Source organism: Psammomys obesus, unplaced genomic scaffold (genome assembly GCF_907164565.1).
Source record: "Psammomys obesus unplaced genomic scaffold, mPsaObe1.curated_primary_1811, whole genome shotgun sequence".
NCBI classification, from domain to species: Eukaryota; Metazoa; Chordata; class Mammalia; order Rodentia; family Muridae; genus Psammomys; species Psammomys obesus.
The window spans coordinates 5,567,701-5,588,213 of NW_026585742.1; the positions used below are offsets into that span (position 1 = coordinate 5,567,701).

The 20,513-nt window shown below is 42.1% G+C and overlaps 1 protein-coding gene across 1 annotated transcript; it reads left to right on the forward strand.

Moving 5' to 3' along the window:
- Nucleotides 1-1,566: 1,566 nt before the first annotated feature.
- Sntn (sentan, cilia apical structure protein) lies at nucleotides 1,567-17,606 on the forward strand. The gene is made up of 4 exons (XM_055599166.1): nucleotides 1,567-1,677; nucleotides 3,516-3,550; nucleotides 11,944-12,083; nucleotides 17,382-17,606. Exons 1-4 carry the CDS (start codon nucleotides 1,568-1,570, stop codon nucleotides 17,538-17,540), a joined length of 444 nt encoding a protein of 147 aa, XP_055455141.1. The 5' UTR covers nucleotide 1,567; the 3' UTR covers nucleotides 17,541-17,606.
- The last annotated feature ends 2,907 nt before the right edge of the window (nucleotides 17,607-20,513 follow it).

Genomic DNA, 20,513 nt, shown 5'->3' on the forward strand with positions numbered 1-20,513 from the left:
CTGGGTTGGCCATGAAACAGGCCAGTGTGGGCAATTACAACAGGTAGAACTAAAGAAATTCTTCCCCTCCTTCCAAGGTTTGTATAGAAACTGTGAAGGGTTAATGAAAAGCTAGAGGAACAAGATCAAAAGGGAACCCATGAAGAGAAGCAGGCATGGGCGTCAGTCGGCTAAGTACTTCCCATGTAGACAGGAGGACCTGAGTCTGCCTCTCCCCTAACAATGTGAAAAACCTGGGCACAGAAGTGTGAGCCTATAACCCCAGAGCTGCGGTCAGGCAGCCTAGGAGTCCCAGGCTCACTGAGAGACCCTGTCTCAAAAAATAAACTGTGGCGTGGACAGTAATCAAGGGCACTCAAAGTTAACCCCTGGCTTCCGCAGGTGTGCACACGTGCACACATGGACACACACACACACACACACACACATACACTTTTCAGAAAGAAGCAGGCAGCTAAATGGTGCTAAGGATGCCTTTAATCCCAGCACTCGGGAGGCAAAGGCAGGTAGATTTCTGAGTTCGAGGCGAGCCTGACTACGAAGGGAGGGCCAAGATGGCAGGGCTACACACAGAAACCCTGTTCTGAAAAACAAGAAAAAGAAAAATAAAAGAAAATAAAAAATGAAAAGAAGCAGGCAATGGGAGTGACATGGTCATACTGACGGTGCGGTAGTGACGAGGGACAGCGGTGACAAAGCAGTGTCCTAAGGCCAATGTTAATCCTGAGTGATGACTCTTCCAGCTTCCCATTGTTTTCTCACATCACCTCACTCGTGACTTCAGCAGTTACTGAACGTGGCGTCTCCGAGCTAGACTAATTCACCTGAGATAATGGAGCCCCTGTTCTCACAGAAAGAGTTCTAAAACTACCAGGGACAAAACAGACTTTCTTGCATTCACTCAGTTCTCCTCTCTAAGGTTACTCTCGTGGAAACTAGGGAGATCTTTCCAAAATGTGAAGCTACAAATGGGTTCCCTTTATTTTGACGTAGACGCAGAATTCTGCACTCTGGTCTGCATGTCTCTGCATAGTCTAGCCACCATTCTCCTCAGCTTCCATGAAAGCTGCATCAGTCACACTGAACCTTTTAATTCTGTGTTCTTTGCATGCATGATATCATAGTCTTGCCCTCCAAAAAAACCACTAGCCCTTGAACCTAATCAACACGTACCCATCAGGTGTCACTTCCTGAAGCATGCTTCACCTGATGGCTGACTGAGCTCTTGACATCCACCTTACATAGAACAACCAACCCTTTAACAGCTACCACACTTTAAACACTTCCCTAACCAATATTAGTCATTCCAGTAAACACGCTGAACCAAGATTTGTGTCAAATCTCGATCCCTTTCACAGTGTGTCCACAGAACCATGCATAGCACCTATTCCACAAGAGACAATCAGATGTTGATTAAACACATGAATGATCCAGTGCCTACACAGTAAACGACGGGAGAGGTATTCAAATGCTATTGTTCAGTTGTCATGGAATGAGCGACAACAGTAACAGTGAGCAGGTGATTGTTGCTTAGGAAGCACCAATGCAAAACAGGGGAAGCAGGAACATGGGAGGCTGTATGCCCAGCACGCAGGACCACGAAATCCACTCGAGAGGAGAGCCCGGTCCTTCCGAAGCCCCTGCATCTACTTCGGCACCTTGCAAAATGCCTAAAAGGTCGGTGGCATTTGACTCCTCTTTTCCGAGTTTCAGCAAACTTGCAGATGTAGTCCAATATACTCATATCCATAACTTAACAGTCAGGATATTGAAAGCTTGCTGTCTATTGCCCCCCAAGTGCAGATTGAAATTAAAATGGAGAAACAAAGAGAATAAAGTTGAAGCTCTGCCTGTGAACTGGAAAGATAGAATTAACACAGAAATCTTTGATTGCCTCTTGAGATATATTTGCAAATTAAACTTGGTACTGATTTCTACTATATAGCAGTCTTTGAAAGAATCTGCGATGAGGGAAACTCTCACATCGTTCAAATATGGAAATTGGTTCTAACAAGTGAACAAAGTTCTTTTTCATAGAATTCCATTTAGGATACCAACTTTACTTCAAAGGCAGTGTTGGAACAGCTAACAAGGGCAAGGTACTCTGTCAGGCGAGAGGTGGGGGATGAAGTGCAGGGCTCTGGCTTGTTAGGGTCACTTACTAATGGAGGAGACAGAAAATCGATCAGGGAGATAAAAACTAAGAGGTGCCACATGGCAAGTGCACACGGTGAAAGGAGAAAAGGTGGCACCTCCTCCATCCTGCGATACATCATCATGGTGCCGAGGCTTCGGGAAATGGGGAGGGGCTCACTGAGAAGAGCCTGGAGTGCTAACACATGGGAAAGGTAGGTGGCCAGTTCCTACAAGTGAGAAAAGTGGATCTTCCCCACCAGGAAAACAGTAAAGCCTCTAGTAGTTGATGCCAAACACAGTTGCAGAGCTTCCTCCTCAGGAGGGTCAACAGTAGTTCACTGGTGACCTTATCCTGTCATTCTTTTGTCTTGCAACACTCGGGGGTGGGAGATGTGAAAAAACGTGCAAATTTTGTTTCACTGTTTTTAAAGTAACTGCCCTCTTTTTGCCTCCCATGCACAACTTTCCATTCCCTTCAGATTAGCAGGTGAAATGTTTTTCCAAATACGTATCTGACACATAGCTCCCACTCACCTTGCTTTATAAGGCTCTAAGTTTCAGCATTCTCTTGTAACCTTGGACATAGCCTTACCTTCTCCCTCTGATTCTTCTCTCTGGCTTCCAACTATGTGCCATTTGCTTGAGTTCTTCCATCAAGCCATTTCTCTTCCTTCAGGGCCTTAAGCACAGAGTTCCCTCTGCCTGAAGAACTCCCCCTTCTCTTTCACTGATCCCATTGCCCTGACTGTAGACAAGGTTAGCCCTTCTCTGCTCTTTGTATGTATATCTGTTGCTCTGTACTGCACTACCTGTCTAATACCTGAATTTTTCACTAGACATTAAGATGCAAGAGAAGATGTCTCCACCACCCACTAATGCATCTCACTCCCGGGTTAGGTAGGTAGGCTAAACAGCTAGAGCAAATGCACTCAAAGGCTTAGCATTTTAACTCTTCTATAAACAAGCTTTTATTTTTTCCTTTTCCCTCTGAGTAGAGTTTCAGGTCTGTGACACCTTGACTCCCAGCAGCCATGTAGGAACATGGAATGATGGAAGCCTCACCATCTACGAGTGGCTTCCCAGTGCTAGAAAGTAGCACTTCCACCTTCCCAAGACAAAAGAGGCTCCCAGCACAATGGTCTCCTTTGTCCCTTTCCAGTCGAAGGAACTTAAGTACCAGGGTCACATAAGATCCAGGATTTTGTAGATATGTGGGCCAGGGCCAACCTTGGTCATGGACTTTTTCACTGTGTGGTAAGTACTTGAGTAGACACAAGGAGGAGACATCTGTTGAAAATAATAATTTAAATCATTGATTGCTTTACACAGATTTCAGTGTTCAGACTCAAAAGTCACTGTTTCTTTTATTTTGTTGGCAGCGTTTCAATATCTAAACAACTGTCTTCAATAAAAGGTAAGGAATGGAATGGTTGACATGTGTGTTTCCCCTGCTCCAGAACAGCAGGCCCAGAGTTAAAATTAATAAGATCAAGGATGCCTGAGATGTGAGAGAGTTCTAGAAACTCTAAACATTCATGGAATCCATCTTCTCTCCATGTTGCTTGGACTTCTGCTCTTTGAGTGTTTAAGGAGAAGAGATGTAGGGTAAGTACATATGTGTATTTAATACCAAGGCAGTAGAGTACTGGGGGGAACTGTTGGCCAGGGGAGTAGTCGGTGGGGTCTTAGTAGCTGTCAGGTCTGTCTACACTACCTGAACATGCTTGAGCAGATGATCGGTGTTCTGCAAGACTCCACTTTTTCACTTGCAAAAGTAACTTATATGAGAAAAAAAAAAATCTAAACTGAGATGATTCTGGCACTTCACAGTGTTGAGAGTGGTGTTTCTACAATACTGACTTGCTAGAAAATCACCAAATCCAGTGCTTAATGTTCAGTATCCTATGTTCTAGGGAAAAGGAGGAAGAAAACATAGAAAATGAAGTTATCAGTTCAGTTTAACATGCATATTGCATGTATTTCTGAGACCCGCAGCATATCAGGGCCCAAGAAAGACTGTAAAGTAGTTACAGTGTTGTCACTGTGTTGGAAAGTTCTTTTGGAATGTATATAACTTACCCTTGTTCATTCAAATGCTGATTTCTCTCCCCCACTATTTGGTTTTAATCCGGACAGTGCATTGTGATACTTATTCTAAGCATCACCTGTTTCCAGTTTGTGTAAACATGCCACCATTTGTTCTCTAAAATGTCAATTAAAACAACCAGCTGCAATGTTGAGCTATGGAGAGGATAGGGTGGGACATCCTGAGGAAGGAGCCAGAGGAGAGGAAGGAGTGGGAGGCAGAGGAGGAGGAGAAGTGGCAGGAGAGAAGCTGGGAGAACAGAGGCTGGAGGAGAGGTCTTAGAACGACATAGAGAAATGAACTGGACCTAAGATATCACTAAAAGCAAATATAATGGGTAAATCTGAATGGTAGGAACTATGCGGGCTTGGAGGTTTAGGATGGAGTAACTATTGCCCAGCATTGTGTTCTAGCTTAAATAAATAAATCCTAGTCTCTCTGTGGTGGTTTGGTTATACAGCTGTTTAGGGATTAACTGCAGCTTTACTGAAAGATATATCAATAGAAAACTTTAATAACCAAATACAACATCACTGCTTTCAGAGAACATGAAGCCTGAACCTGCACTAGGGAGCTACTGGGGCAGTAATTAATTTGAATAAAAATTATAAAACTGAAAAAAATTAATAAGCATAGGGTATAAAATTTTTTATGCACTTAGTGTTAACTACCTGTTGGAATTTTTAATATATTGGGTTGAGTAATATATATTATTAAAATCAATTTTACTCATTTCTTTTTGGCCTTTTTACTTTGTGATAAAGTTTTAAATTACAACTGTGACTTACGATGTATTTCTTTGGGTCACACTGATCTAAAAGATAACTGAGACTATACAAAGTTTCAAGCGTGAGAGTTTTAGAGATGTTCAGTAGATAAGAGAAGTACAATAGAGGGAACTGTGGCCCCTTTTTAAGGTTTAGGAAAGCATCCTGAAGAATACAATTGCCTGAAAAACAACTTAGACATAGTGAGCATTAGAGAAAGGAGCCAGTTTGGTTTCGTGACTGTGTAATTTACTTAACCTCTCTACATTCCAGAAGATAAAAGACTATACATGTTTATTGTTAATAGCCTATAATTATTGTGGTGATTATCATCAACCCACTACCATATCAATAAAAGACACAGACACTGACAGGTTTTTAATAAGCCTTATTTCATTTGGGGCTCGGCAGATATTAACCCCCTAAACTATGTCTTTATCTCCCAGTCCCACACCCCATACCATTTGCTCTAATCATTCCTATCTGGGAGACTTCCCGTCCAAAACAGTATAAATACTTGCACAAGCTTTCCATCTGGGCTGCTTCTCTCCAGCCACACTGATCCTCAGGGTAAATTCCTCCCAGCCACATGGTTCTTCTTTATCTATCCCATGGCTTTCCTGTCTCTCCTTTGTCTCTCCCCTTCCTGTGATCTCTCTGTCTTCCAACCCCTTGAACCTTGGCCGTGCCTACCTCTCTTCTGCCCTGCCTGGGTGTAGAAATTTTACTGGTCAAATAGGGATTATTTGAAGGCAAGTTTACAGAGAAACATTTGAAGTACATGATAGTCTGCTCTTAAAAGACAGCAAGCAGACCTTGAGGAGCAAAATAATTAACAATCACATACAAAGTTCCAGACCATGCCGTTATATCTCTATGCTTGGGTTTCTTCATCAATAAACTGGACCTACCTCAAAGGACTGGCACTCACATTAAATGAGTTGAGCCACATCCACTACCCAGGGAGGAGTGTTCACTACTGTGGCCCACTACAGTGAGTGAACACTCCAAGAGGTCAGCATTTTTCTGAAATTGTTCGCTGTCCTGAGCCCAGAATAAATGCTGGATGGTACATACTTGTGAGCTGCGTAGAATAGGCATGAACTGTGCATAGTTCCAAATTCACTTCAGCAGGTAGCACATAGCAGTCTGGAAAAGCTGCCTTTCAGCCATCCCCAGGCCCAAATCCCTAAGCAAAACAACCACAAGACAGCCTTTGCTTTTGTAACCCCACATGGCCCCTTAAAATATGCTTCACATACTAATTCATGAGTCTGTATGAGGCAGAGTAAAAGTTAGGTGGCAACCTGCTGGGCTTATTAAGGGAAGAAGCAAACTGTGAAGACAGGACACAAAAAAGGCCTTAGGAAAATATCATCAGTGTTGGTAGGACAAACTCTTTGCTGCCTCTCATTTTAAATATTTCCAGTTCTGTTTTTACCATAAGCATATGCTATTTTACAGTTGGGGGAAGAATGCATGCTGTCTTATAAGGGAGATAGGATAAGAATGTGAAGTTGGATAGTCCAGATGGAGTCCCACCTCAGAGAACAACCACACTTGAACTCCACCAGGGCTGGGAGATGCCTGGCTCCCACCACCAGCAGGGATGACTTTGCATAGACATATTCCAAAGTTGGCTTTGCAGTTACACAGACCCTCCAGCGTTCCTTTCCTCATCTGTAAGCATGATAGCTTTACTATCACTAATCTCTGCAAGCATAAGATCCTAATATGTAAATCTAAGACACAAATAGTACCCACCCCTGTGGCTTTGAGGAAGCATTAAATAAGATGATGTTTGAAAGGGACCTGAAGCATATGTAGTAACAAAGGAAGATGCCCATCATTATTAAGGCACTCGCTCAGATTATTCCTTCCTCTCCAGGCAGGCACATCCAGCAGAGCATTACCAATTGCCATCCTCCAAGCACAGTCTCAGACTCAGTAGAGAAGCTCTTCCTACAACGTATCTAGCTATTCTTGAATACTGATTAATAAATCTACCAGCACAAGTTATTCATGTACTCATTTTCTCAAGAATTAAGATAATGTGTTTCATCCAGGCAATTGCTTCTTCCAAACAAGAGTGCTTACATAGGATTCATTCTTCAGCATCTTAAATTTAAGGTTAAAATTATGAAAGCTAGGACAACCTGAGATAAAAGTACCACCCAGTGTGTGTACATGTGCACTCATGCACACGTATGAACGGATAGAGCAGAAGCTGTAAGAAAGATGCACATCCCCCCGTCCTTAGTGAACAGTGACACGGCAGACACTTGAGGTATAAACGTTGGTCCCTGGAAGTGGCAGAAGTTGGTGGAAGAGATAATTAGGATGGAGCAAGAGAGAGCTAAGAACAGAGGGTCATTTCTCTGAGGCTGATATCTCAGGAAAGACAGCATGTCAGACCTGGATAAGCAGAAGCTATGAGCAGAAAGCACAAATCCCTAGAGCGTAAAATCGAGACTCTGAAACCGGAAACGAGACCCACGAGGAAGAAGTCAAAGTACGTTTTATAGCCAGTCACTCAACACATATTTTGCAAGGCTCCTGCTTGAAGCTTGGCACCGTCCAGAGGACTGCAGATTCAAGAGGAGGCAAGACAGGCAAACAGCACCCGGAGCACATCAGCTCATGCTTTTGACATTTCCTTCCCAGTGTTCTGTCACCAGCAAATCCTATCTGTTCTTCACTGAGGAAACGATGCTGTGGGGAGAAACCTAGAGCTCATTGATTTTAAAAGTCAACTTAGATTGGCAATGGCTGCCAAAAACCGAAGACAACGCTTTGCCTCTACCGTGGTCTTTAGTGCAATTTGTATTTAAAATCCCAGCAAGGTTTCTGAAGCATACTTTAACCTTTATTTGGAAACAAAAGGCCCTAGAATAACCAAAACAAGGTGGGTAATGGCTGAAGTAACCAGAGCCAATCTCTTTATTGGTAAGATTTTGTTTATAGCTACAGTAACCAAGATAGTGTAGAGTCAGAACGTAGACTAGATCAGAGGTAGGAAAATGCACATATGATCACATGTGCTCAAACTCTCTCTCTCTCTCTCTCTCTCTCTCTCTCACACACACACACACACACACATGTTTACACATTTTCTCCTCCCTCTTCCTCCCCTTCCTGTTGCCCCCCACCCCACAGGCTCAAGTGATTTTGTATTAGGATGTTGAATTTTTACCAATACTTCTTCATTTGTTTGTTTGTTTTTTTCTTTTGAGCACCACCTATTCAATTCATTAGCCCATTTATTCATTGGTTGACTTTTTAAATTGAAATTTGAAGGTATAGACATTAGTGCCTGTCAGACACAGACTTTCCTTCATTCCGTAGGCTATCACTTCAGTCTGGAAATTGCTTTTCCTACTGTACAGAAGTTTTTCATGTCAAACAACCACATTTACTAATTTTTAGGATTATTTGATGTGCTATTGTGGTCAGTTTCAGAAAGTTCTCAGCTGTGCACACGTTTAATCCCAGCACTCAGTAAGCAGAGGCCAGTAGGTCTCTAAGTTCAAGGCCAGCTTGGCCTACAAAGTGAATTTCAGGACAGCCAGGGCTGCAGAGAACCTGTTTCAAAAGAAAAAAATAAGTTGCCTGTCTTTATCTAAGTTTGGATCTTACATCAAAGTTTTTTTTCTCTTTCTTCTTCTCTACCCTATGCTGTTGTTGTTGTTGTTATTAATTTTATATGAATGGCTTTTTCCTGCATATCTCTGCATACTGTGTGATACTGACTCCTGTGGAGGCCATAAGGGGGTGTTATAAGCCCTGGAACTAGAGATGGTTGTGAGCTGCCATGTGGGTGCTGGGAACCATACCCAGGTCTTCTGAAGAGCAGCCGGGGCTCTTAACCTCTGAGCCATCTCTCTAGCCCCTCAACTGATTTTTGGCAAAAGTAGTTCAATGAAGAACCTTACTGTGAGTCACACACATCAGTCAAAATTGAGTTGGGATGGATTATTAACTTAAATGGAACATAAGGGATGTTTTTCGGAGGAGGAGAAGGTAGAAAGAGAAATCTTTTAGGAGAAAAATAGGACAAATGCTTCCCCCAAAATTAGATTCATAAAAATAGAATACCTCTTCCCTACATAAGACCCTGCTAAGAAAATTTTTACAAGGGCAGGTGGGACATCGGGCGGGATGGTTTGGTGAGTTAAAAGCCCTTGGCATGCAAGCCTGTGGAGCTGAGTTCAGTCTCTTTGTTAAAAGAAAGTGGACCCCTAAAGTTGCTCACTGACTCCCCAAACACACATACCATGGAACACATGCACCCTTGCTTACACACACACACACACACACACACACACACACGTACGTACGTGCACCCACACTAAAAGAAGAAATTTAAAAGATAATCCATGGACTAAGAGAAAATGTTTGCAAATCTCTTATTCTACAATGACCTATATTGGAAGGAGATACAGAATTTCCAGAAATCAAAAATGTTAAACTTTCCATTTGAAAATGGGCAAAGCCCATTAATAGACTTCAATAGATATTTCATCAAGAAATGTATACAGATGGCAAATAAACACAAAAAAACGATTTTTAGCATCATTAGTCATTAGAAGGACAAACAAAAAGCATGCTGAGATATTATTAACACCTGTCAGAAGTGGCTGCAATATAAATAGTGACAGAGACAAATGCTAGAAATGGAGAAAAACTAGATTTTTCATGGATTATTAAAAATATAAAAATCAGATACTCATGTATATTCATATATATCCTCTTGATACATGTGAGTGAAGGTCACATCTAATCTGGTCACCTCAGTGTGTTGAGCCTTCTGAGTACTCTTTGAGCCCGTGATGGCTGTGTATTGCCTGAAAGTAAAGCTGTGAGGCTTCTTTTCCTCTTACTCATTCACTCAACAGCATTGACTAGCCCTACTATGTAACACGGGCATTGGTGCTGCTGGTGATACAGGAAAAGAGCAAAGGCTTGGCTCTTGGCTTCATAAAGAGTGTTGTCTAGCTGGAGATAAGATAAACATGGCATAGCTGTAAGGGGGGATTATCTTATCCTAGCAAATGTATTGGTGACTAGGGTAACTAAGGTAGCTCACTTTACAGAGTTGTTCAAATGGCTCTTTTTGCATCTCTCTGTGTGCACTAGGTGTTACCCACTGGGACAGAATGAATTAGCACTGTCCTCCCCATCAAGGGTTCTAAATCAGAGAAACTACTGGAATATCACAATGTTTGAAAAAATAATAATAAAACTGTTACAAGCGTTACTATGTCAGAGTTTGCCCTGATGCCTTGTCCCTTTATCATACTCACAAAAAGTGACACCACATCTAACACAAAATATAAATTGTGCAAGAATAGGATTTGCAGTCTTTACATGAGGTATCTTTAATATCAAAAGCTGAGCTCAACATGCAGTAGGTACTCTGTAAATATTTGTTAAATAACTGAAAGAAATTACATCTCAGAAAACCAAGGCTTAGTGAAGTAACAGGCTTTTCTAGGTCCACATGGCAAGCAGGTGTCAAATATCAGCCTAAGTAACTTAAATGCTATGAAAGGAACTTTTGTTCTACATTTCTCAAAAGCACGGCATCAAATATTCTCAAATTCTACTCTAAGAAAGGGGGAAATGTGCTCAAGTACTGGGTCACAACATGTGCTGAGGAGGTTGTGGAGAAAGGGGAACCCTCCTCCACTGCTGGTGGGAATGTAAACTTGTACAACCATTTTGGAAATCAATCTGGTGCCTTATCGGACGACTAGGAATAGTGCTTCCTCAAGATCCAGCTATATATATACCACTCTTAGGCATACATCCAAAAGATGCTTAAGTACACAAGGACATTTGTTCAACTGTGTTTGTAGCAGCTTTATTCCTAATAGCCAGAACCTGGAAACAACCCAGATGTCCCTCAATGGAGGAATGGATACAGAAATTGTGGTACTTTTACACAATGGAATAGTACTCAGCAATTAAAAACAAGGAAATCATGAGATTTGCAGGCAAATGGTGGAAACTAGAAAAGATCATCCTGAGTGAGTTATCCCAGAAGCAGAAAGACACACACTGTATATATTCACTTATAAGTGGGTACTAGACCTATAAGATAGGATAAACATACTAAAATCTGTAAACCTAAAGAAGATAAACAAGAAAGAGGACCCGGGGTAAGATGATCAATCTCACTTAGAAAGACAAATGGGATGGACATTGGAAGTAGGAGAAAACAAGTAACAGGACAGGAACCTACCACAGAGGGCTTCTGAAAGACTCTACCTAGCAGTGTATCAAAGCAGATGTTGAAACTCATAACCAAACTTTGGGCAGAGTGCAGGGAATCATATGAAAGAAAGGAGAGTTAATATGACCTGGAGAGAACAGGAGCTCCATAAGGACCAAATTTATTTGGGCACAGGGGTCTTTTATGAGACTGTATCTCCAACCAAGGACAATGTATGGATATAACCTAGAACCCCTGCTCGGATGGGGCCCATGGTAGCTCAGTATCAAGTGGGTACCCTAGTAAGGGGAACAGGAACTATTTCTGACATGAACTAAATGGCTGGCTCTTTGACCTCTCCCCTCCCCTGAGGGAGGAGCAGCCTTGCTAGGCCACAGAGGAGGACATTGCAGACAGTCCTTATGAGACCTGATGAGCTAGGGTCAGACGGAAGGGGAGGAGACCTCCCCACATCTGTGGACTCAGAAAGGGGCAGGGAGGGGATGAGAGAAGGAGGGTAGGATTGGGAGGGACTGAGGGAGTGGGCTGCATCTGGGATACAAAGTTAATAAACTGTAACTAATATTTAAAAAATAAAATAAAAAAATAAAAAAAGCACTGGGTCACACTAACATACAAGACCAAATTTATTCCCCACAGTTCCTACAGAAGATAAAATCTCATGTCTGCACAAACCATCTTCGATTCTAATTCTCTACTCTACATTTCTTCTCTTGTAGCTTTGAAGAAAGGCTCAGATCTGGAAAAAGCGATTGCTACTATTGCTCTGATTTTCAGAAACTCTTCTGACGCTGATGGTAAACTTGGGAAATCCACTGCCAAGAATCTGCTACAAACCCAATTTAGGAATTTCACAGAGGTAAGAGAATTAACCTGCATGGATAAACAAGGCATGCACCAAGCAGGAAGGAACTCCAGCTCCAGGATGCTATGTTATTATTCCAATCAACCACTCTGTATTGAGTATCTCCTGTGTGTAAGTTGTCCAGTGAACTTGACGAACATGCTAACTTGTGAGCATGCTGGCTCATAGCTGCAATTCCAGTTGAGTAAAGCTGTAGTGAAAATGCAAAAAACTGGGACCATCTTGGGGTGAGAAACCAAAAGAAGGGATTCTAAACATTAAAATACAAATAATATTTGAAGTATGAGCAAGAGTTAGCTATTATTTTATGTAATTTTTCTTATGTGCTAACATGATGTCATATTCATATGCTCATACTTTGGGTGATAGTGACCTGTGGAAATCTTACGTGAAAGAAAGTTACATCCAAACCTAAACCACCAATATTTAATCACAGGTAGAACAAAAATTATAAGAAAGTTGTCTATAAGTTCCCAGTATGCTCTAAGATATTAAAATACAGCTTTTATCTTTCTATAAGTGTCTTTGTATGTGTATTTGTATGCACATACAATTTTAGTGGACTAAATCATATAAGGTGTCACTGGCTGGGAAGAGTTAGATCAAGGGTATAACTTCCAATGAACCTATAGTTATATCAAAATGTGTATGTGTGCAAGGGTGTGTGTGTGTGTGTGTGTGCAAGTGTACATGCATGGTACATCATATACAAAAATAGCTGGAGTTGTCTGGAGAGATGGCTCAGCGATTTAAACACTTGCTACACAAGCATGAGGAGCAGAGTGTGCCTCCCCAGAACCATCAGAGCACTCACGTGTAATCCCAGCACTCCCGTAGTGAGACGGGAAGGAGGCAGGAGAATCCCTGGAGCAATCTGGCCAGCTAGCCTGGTTTATTCAAGGTGAGCAAAAAGACACCCTGCTTCAGACAAGGTGGAAGACGAGGACAAACACCTGAAAGTATCATCTGACTTCTAAATGCACACTGTAGCGTGGACCTACCTGCATTTACACATATATTCACACGTATCAAATATGTACATAACACACTCAACCCCTCTTTATACTCACACACATAAATGACTAGAAAGCAACATTAGTGACAGCTAGCATTCTTCTGTAGTTGTTTGCATTTTTCTTTTTAAAATATTTTAAAAATATTCTGTAGTATTCACTCATGTTTTGAAAATATCTTTAAAGAAAAACTGCTTTTGAGCAGAAATACTTGGTAGAACTTGAGATAAACGGTTTGGAGAGGCTTTTAAATAGAGAGGTGGGACCTAATCATGTTGTCATATTTGCCTGTATCTCTTGCCAAAATAAATGGTACAGCCCAGAGAGGACAAAAGCCCCACACCCAGGGTCAGACCCTCAGAGGGCACTTAACAAGCATGAGAATTAGGAATGAGTGGGACATGACCCTGATATAAACTGTCATCCTTCTGAAAATATCACTCATTAGGAAGATGCCTGCAGCTTCATGTCCTGTGGTGTAGGGAAAACCAAAGGAGGGGGTTTTGATCTTAACCATTCTGATGGGTGTAAGGTGAAATCTCAGGGTTGTTTTGATTTGCATCTCCCTGATAACTAAGGAGGTTGAGCATTTCTTTAAGTGTTTCTCTGTGATTCAATATTCTTCTATTGTGAATTCTCTGTTTGGTTCTGTACCCCATTTATTTAATTGGATTACTTTGTTGGTGTTTAACTTGAGTTCTTTATATATTTTGAATATTAGTCCTCTGTCAGATACAGGGTTGGTGAAGATCCTTTCCCAATCTGTAGGCTGTCATTTTGTTCTGACGACAGTATCCTTTCCTTTACAGTAGCTTTTCAGTTTCATGAGGTCCCATTTATTGATCTTAGAGCCTACACCGTTGGTGTTCTGTTCAGGAAGTCCGGTGCCAATGAGTTCAAGGCTCTTCCTCACTTTTTATTCTAAGAGATTTAGTGTGTTTGGTTTTATATCGAGGTCTTTGATCCACTTGGACTTTAGTTTTGTGCAAGGTGATAAGTACAGATCTATTTGCATCCAGTTAAACATCCAGTTAGATCAGCACCATTTGTTGAAGATGCTGTCTTTTTTTCACTGTATTGTTTTGGTTTCTTTGTCAAAAAACAAGTATCAATAGGTATATGTGTTTATTTCTGGGGCTTCTATTTAATTCTATCAATCCACTATTCTGTTTCTAGCCAGTACCATGTAGTTTTTTATTACTACTTCTCTGTAGCACAGCTTGAGATGAGGGATGAAGATACTTCCAGAAGATCTGTTGTTGTACAGGATTGTTTTTAGCAACTCTGAGTTTGTTGTTTTTCCATATGAAATTGAGAATTGTTCTTTCAAGGTCTATAAAAAATTGTGTTGGTATTTTGATGGGAATTGCGTTGAAAAACCAAAAACTAAAGTGACAACACATGTTGGAGAGGATGTGGAGAAAGGGGAACCCTCATCCATTGCTGGTGAGAATGTAGACTTATATAACCACTTTGGATATCATTCTGGCACTTTCTCAGACAATTAGGAATAGTGCCACCTCAAGATCCAACTATACCACTCCTAGGCATATATCCAAAAGATGCTCAAGTACACAACAAGGACATTTGCTCAACCATGTTCATAGCAGCTTTATTCATAATAGCCAAAATCTGGAAACAACCCAGATGTCTCTCAATGGAGGAATGGATATAGCTATTGCGGTACATTACACATACATTTACACAATGGAATACTACTCATCAAGGAAATCACAAAATTTGCAGGCAAATGGTGGGATCTAGAAAAGATAATTCTTAGTGAGGTAACCCAGAAGCAGAAAGGCACACAGGGTATATACTTGCTTATAAGTGGATATTAGCCATGTAAAATAGGATAAACATACTAAAATCTGTACACCTAAAGTAGCTAAGCAAGAAGGAGGACCCCAGGTAAGATAATCAATCCTCACTCAGAAAGGCAAATGGGATAGACATCAGAAGAGGGAGAAAACAGGGAACAGGACAGGAGCCTACCACAGAGGGCCATTGAAAGTCTTTACCCAGCAAGGTATCAAAGCAGATGCTAAGACTCATAGACAAACTTTGGGCAAAGTGCAGGGAATATTATGAAAGAAGGAGGAGATAGAAAGACCTGGAGGGGACAGGAGCTCCACAAGGAGATCAACAGAACCAAAAAATCTGGGCCCAAGGATCTTTTATGAGACTGATACTCCAACCAAGGACTATGCATGGAGATAACCTAGAACCCCTGCACAGATGAAGCCCATGGTAGCTCAGTCTCCAAGTGGGATCCCTAGTAATGGGAACAGGGACTGTCTCTGACATGAACTCAGTGGCTGGCTCTTTGAACACCTCCCCCCAAGGGGGAGCAGCCTTACCAGCCCACAGAGGAAGACAATGCAGCCAGTCCTGATGAGACCTGATAGGCTAGCTAGGGTTATAGGGAAAGGGAGGAGGACCTCCCCTATCAGTAGACTGAGGGAAGGGCAGGAGAAAAGATGAGGGAGGCAGGATAGAACTGGGAGGGGTTAAGGGAGAGGGCTACAGCTGAGATACAAAGTGAGTAAACTGTAATCAATTAAAAAAAATAAAAAAAAATATTGAGTGATCCAGTTTCCATGGCAGACACACCCAGGCCCAAATGACATCCCTGTGGTGAACAGTGCCAGGAGCAGAGCCATATTTCAGGGCAATTGAGGATAGCTCATGTGAGGCTATTCTCTGGATCAACAGCGGCAGTTAAACCTTATCAAACCTGGAAAGTCAAAGGACTGCCTTAGCACAACAGTGCAGCTCTCTGTCACTTAGGCAGGCAAGTGAGCAGCAGTGCCCAGCAAGGCAAGAGACACACCTCTGACACCTGATCAAACCTTTCCTCTAAACCACTGGTTCTCAGCCTTCCTAATGCTGCGTCTCTTACAAGTCCTTATGCTGCGGCGACCTGCAACCATAAAATTACTTTCATTGCTGTTTCATAAGAGCAATTTCCCTACTGTTATGAATTGTAATATAGTTACCTGTTTTCCCATCCCTGTAAGAGGGTCATTTGACCCCGAAGGGGTAACGGCCTACAGGTTGAGAACCACTCTCTAAACCCTCTGTGGAGCTCTCCGGTAAGTTGTGTGGCATTTTTTTTTGCCAAGCCTAGGTCCTAAAGAGAATGTCACCTTTCTCAAAAGCCTAAGCACAATTTCTAGTCCTAACAATCACCAGTAAGCTACAATAAAACTAGCATGTGGAAGCATTGCCAAGAATATTCTAAAACAAGATGGCTGGTTAATTAACCCTTCAGTGACTGGAGCTTAGCAGCACCCTACACACCCACCCATTCCTCAATATGCAAAACAGAGGGAGCAGACAGACTTACATGCTTCATGGAAAACTGGGCAGTCCCACGAGGAAAATCCTATCTTTTATTGAACTCTGACCCTTTCTAAGTTGTGTTCAGCTTTCTTGGAGCAAATGGGTAGGGAGCCCCTTTTGCTCTGGTTGAGGAGTGACCTATGGGGGCAGACAGGCTAGAGAAAAAAGGGATGGATTTAGACTGTAAAAGGAATATGCCATCATTCCAAAAATGTCTCAAGTATCCCTGGAATTTTGCAGCCAGCTCATGGATGAGAATTTGTGGCTTAACTGAGTGTACACACAGCTATGTATCGGAGTGACTCAAATGGCTTTTCTGTGCTTAACATCAATGTTTCCAGCTGTTTTATAAAATATTTGAAACTGAAAAGGCTCTCCATTTATATGGTGTTCAGATGTTTTCCTGCAATCTGTGTATGACAGCTATGAGCCTGGGTGTGATTGACAATCAGATTAAATGCTGAACAATGGCACAAAGCAATATGCTTTCTTCTAGCACAGTTTATTCTGTATTTCTGAATAATCTCACAGTCCAGGGAACACATAAAAAGTACCACCTATAGAGAAGACTTTACATATTTAAAATCTGAAAACATAGGGAGTTCTGTGTATAAAGAAACGCAAAATAACTTATTAGTTAAAAGTGTAGCTCTGGAACCAGGCAGATAAGGCCACAAATCTTGACTACACAGCAAAAGCTGCTTACTTTGAGGCAAGTTATTTAATTGACTGATGGACCACCCACAGATGGAGTACAGCAGCTTCTGCTGTAAGATCAGTGTAAGAGTTCTCAGAGACAAGCCACGAAGGATTTTGCCTAGTGCTGATGTAATGACACTGGCCGTGCTAGATCGTGAATAATATACTTAGTATTCATTACCCTCTCTGAATAAAGTTTATACCCGAGATAGGCTCACTTATTCTTTCTTCTCAGAGAGAAGAATCCAAGCCAAAGTACCGAGACATCCTTTCTGAGCTTGATGAGCACACAGAGAATAAATTGGATTTCGAGGACTTCGTGATCTTGCTCCTGAGCCTCACCATCATGTCAGATCTGCTACAAAACATATGGAATAAAAATGTTATGAAATAAACAAATTTAAATATGTGAATGGGCAAAATGATGGCAAAAGCAGTGCCATGTGATTAAATGTTTCTATCTGGTTTGTAATGAGCGTGGGCTGATTCATATTGGTGGTGTTCACCCAGTATAATTGCCGCATTTCAACACTCTTCAGAAATGCCTGAATAATTTGATTGCGACATTATTAGTTGGGTACCACTTTTGATGAGTGAGTAGTAACATGGAGAATTTTTCTACGGAATAAGTGTGGAATCAAACTTATTCATTGATCATGCAGTAATATTTGTGAGCATCTTCTTGGTAACAGTGTTAAAAATATGGTAACAAATGTCCAGATAACTTCATCTCTTGGTCATGTTTACATCATTTCCGAAGAAAAATACACATACTGCGGTGATTTTTGTGTCTGTGTGTATACAGGTGTGTGTGTATTTGCGTGATGGTAACTGAACATGCCTACATAGAAGCCAGAGGTCAGTCTCCAGTGTTCTTCCTCAAGTGCTGTCTAGCTTAAATTTTGAGCTTTCCTTGTGCTGGAGCTCAAGGAGAGGCTGGGCTGGCTGACCGGTGACTCCCAGGGATTCAGATGTCTCTCCCTCTCCGCTGCCATGATGTCCACCATGTTCAGATTTTGTAGGTGGGATCTAGGAATCGAACTCACAGCCTCATGCTTGCATGGCAAGCACTTCACCAACTGAGCCATCTCCCCAGTTCTGAACAACCATTTGGTAAGCTTAAAACACACTATAATTACAAAGACAAGGTTACAGAATGCTAACACAGTTTATTACAAGATCTATGTTCAAAGATCTGAACCATTCAGACCTGTAAAAGAAAAATCTGACTATTGGTTGCCAGGGTCTGAGTTGGAAGTGAGATTGTGTGCAAACCAACACATGGGAGATCTTAAAGAGACGGCAGCGTTTTCTATTCTGCTTGTGGTGGTAGTTATACAAGTGGATGCATTTGTCAAACTCTTAAAGCTTTACACTAAAATGGATGAATTACATGTATGTCAATTATGAATTATACCTAAATAAACATGAGTTTATTATTAACAGATGGAGGGAGAGAACTGAGTGGGAAAGTGGGAGAGTGTAGAACAAGGAGGGGGTCAGGTATGGGAAGAAAAGGGAGGACTGAGAGAGACAATGGAGCATTGTCCCCATCATTGTTCAGTGGGTGGCATCTGGGACAGGGGAGGCTCCCAGGAGTCTATGGGAGTGGCTGTAGGTGAGACTATTAGCAAAGGGGGATATGAAGTCTGAAGTTGCCACCCTCTGTACCAGATGGGACTTCTAGTAGAAGAAGGAGACACCCACCCATAAAATCTTTTACCCAAAATTTGTCCCACCTACAAGTAGTGCAGAGATAAAGGTGGAGCAGAAAATGAGAGAAGAGCCAACCAATGACTGGCCCAACTTGAGATCTACATCATGAGAAAGAGCCACCCCTCACACTATTAATGATCCTCTGCCATCCTCTGCCATGCCTGCAGACAGGAGCCTCTCAGAGCTGTCTTCTGAGAGGCTTCACCCAGCAGCTGATGGAAACAGATGCAGAGACCCACATCCGAACAATAGGCTGAGCTCAGGTCAAGGAGTCTTGTGGAAGGTCAAGGACACCACAAGAAGACCTATAGAGTGAACTCACCTGGGACAAAGGGGGCTCACAGAGACTGAACCACTAACCAAAGAGGATACACAGTCTGGACATAGGCCCCCTACACATATGTAGCTAATGTTCACCTTGGTCTTCATGCGGGTCCCCTAACAATTAGAAAAGGGGCTGTGTCTGACTCTGTTGCCTGCCTTTGGATACCTCTCCCCTAGATGGGCTGCCTTGTCGGGTTTCAGTGAGGGATTATGTGCTTATTCCTGCTTCAACTTGATGTACCAGGGTGGGGTGGTGCCCATGGGGGCCTTCCCTTCTCACAGAAGGGGAGAAAAGGTGGGAGGAGAAAATGTCAGGGTAGGACTTCGAGGAGAGGTGGGAAGGGGCCGTGATAAAGCTGTAAAGTTATTACATAAATTAATTAATGGGAAAAAAAACTTTCCATGCATGGTAGTGCACACCTAAAATCCCAGCAAATGAGCATAGAAGTATCAAGAGCTCCAATCAAGTCTTGGCTGTGATACATGAAACTAAATACATGTACACACACACACACACACACACACACACACACACACTTAACCCTGTAAGAAACTGGTGGCTTGAGTACTATTACTACTGCCTCATGGATGAGGAAACTGAAGCACAGAAGTTTTTCTCGTTCCCAAATCCACACAACTGGCGGGTGTGAGAGTTCTCTGTTTTAATATTAGATTTCATTGTGAGCAATAATATTATAACTCAACAAAAATAGCTGTGCACATTTCAGGCACTGTGCAAAAGACCACAGAACCAGCTGGGCCCTGGAGAACCATTTGGCATTCCTCAAATAGAATCCTGTGGGCTGTCCTCCTGCAAAGCCCTTTGTGCCACAAGTAGCTGAATATGGCAATCTTGATGACCAACCAAAAAGATCAAATTCACACCTCAGGAAAGGAAAGATGAGAGCCTGGCCAGTGATGTGTCTAGGGAGCTTGGAGTCCTTCCAGCACTCTGGACTCCCTGTCAGACTTCAGACTCCTATCCCACATAGGAAGTCACACTTCTCTGAGGGGGCTATCAACTCTAGAATCTATTTTTGTCTGATAAACAGAGCAGAAGTGTCTATATGCTGAAGCACTGGGGACAGAGAACGCAAGGCGCAGATAATGGCAGTAGTTCTGCCTCTTGAATCTAGTCCCAGGAGCATGAGTTCTGCTCTGTCACACTGAAGATGTTGCTGACTGTCATAGTTTGTGACACAGATCAGTCTTGGAGTCGTTCAGCTGCAAGGAGCAATATCCACCGTGATTATCCATACAAACAAAGCAAAAAGAGAATGAGTGAACTTATAAAGAACAAAAACCTGTAATGAAATGAAGGGGCAGA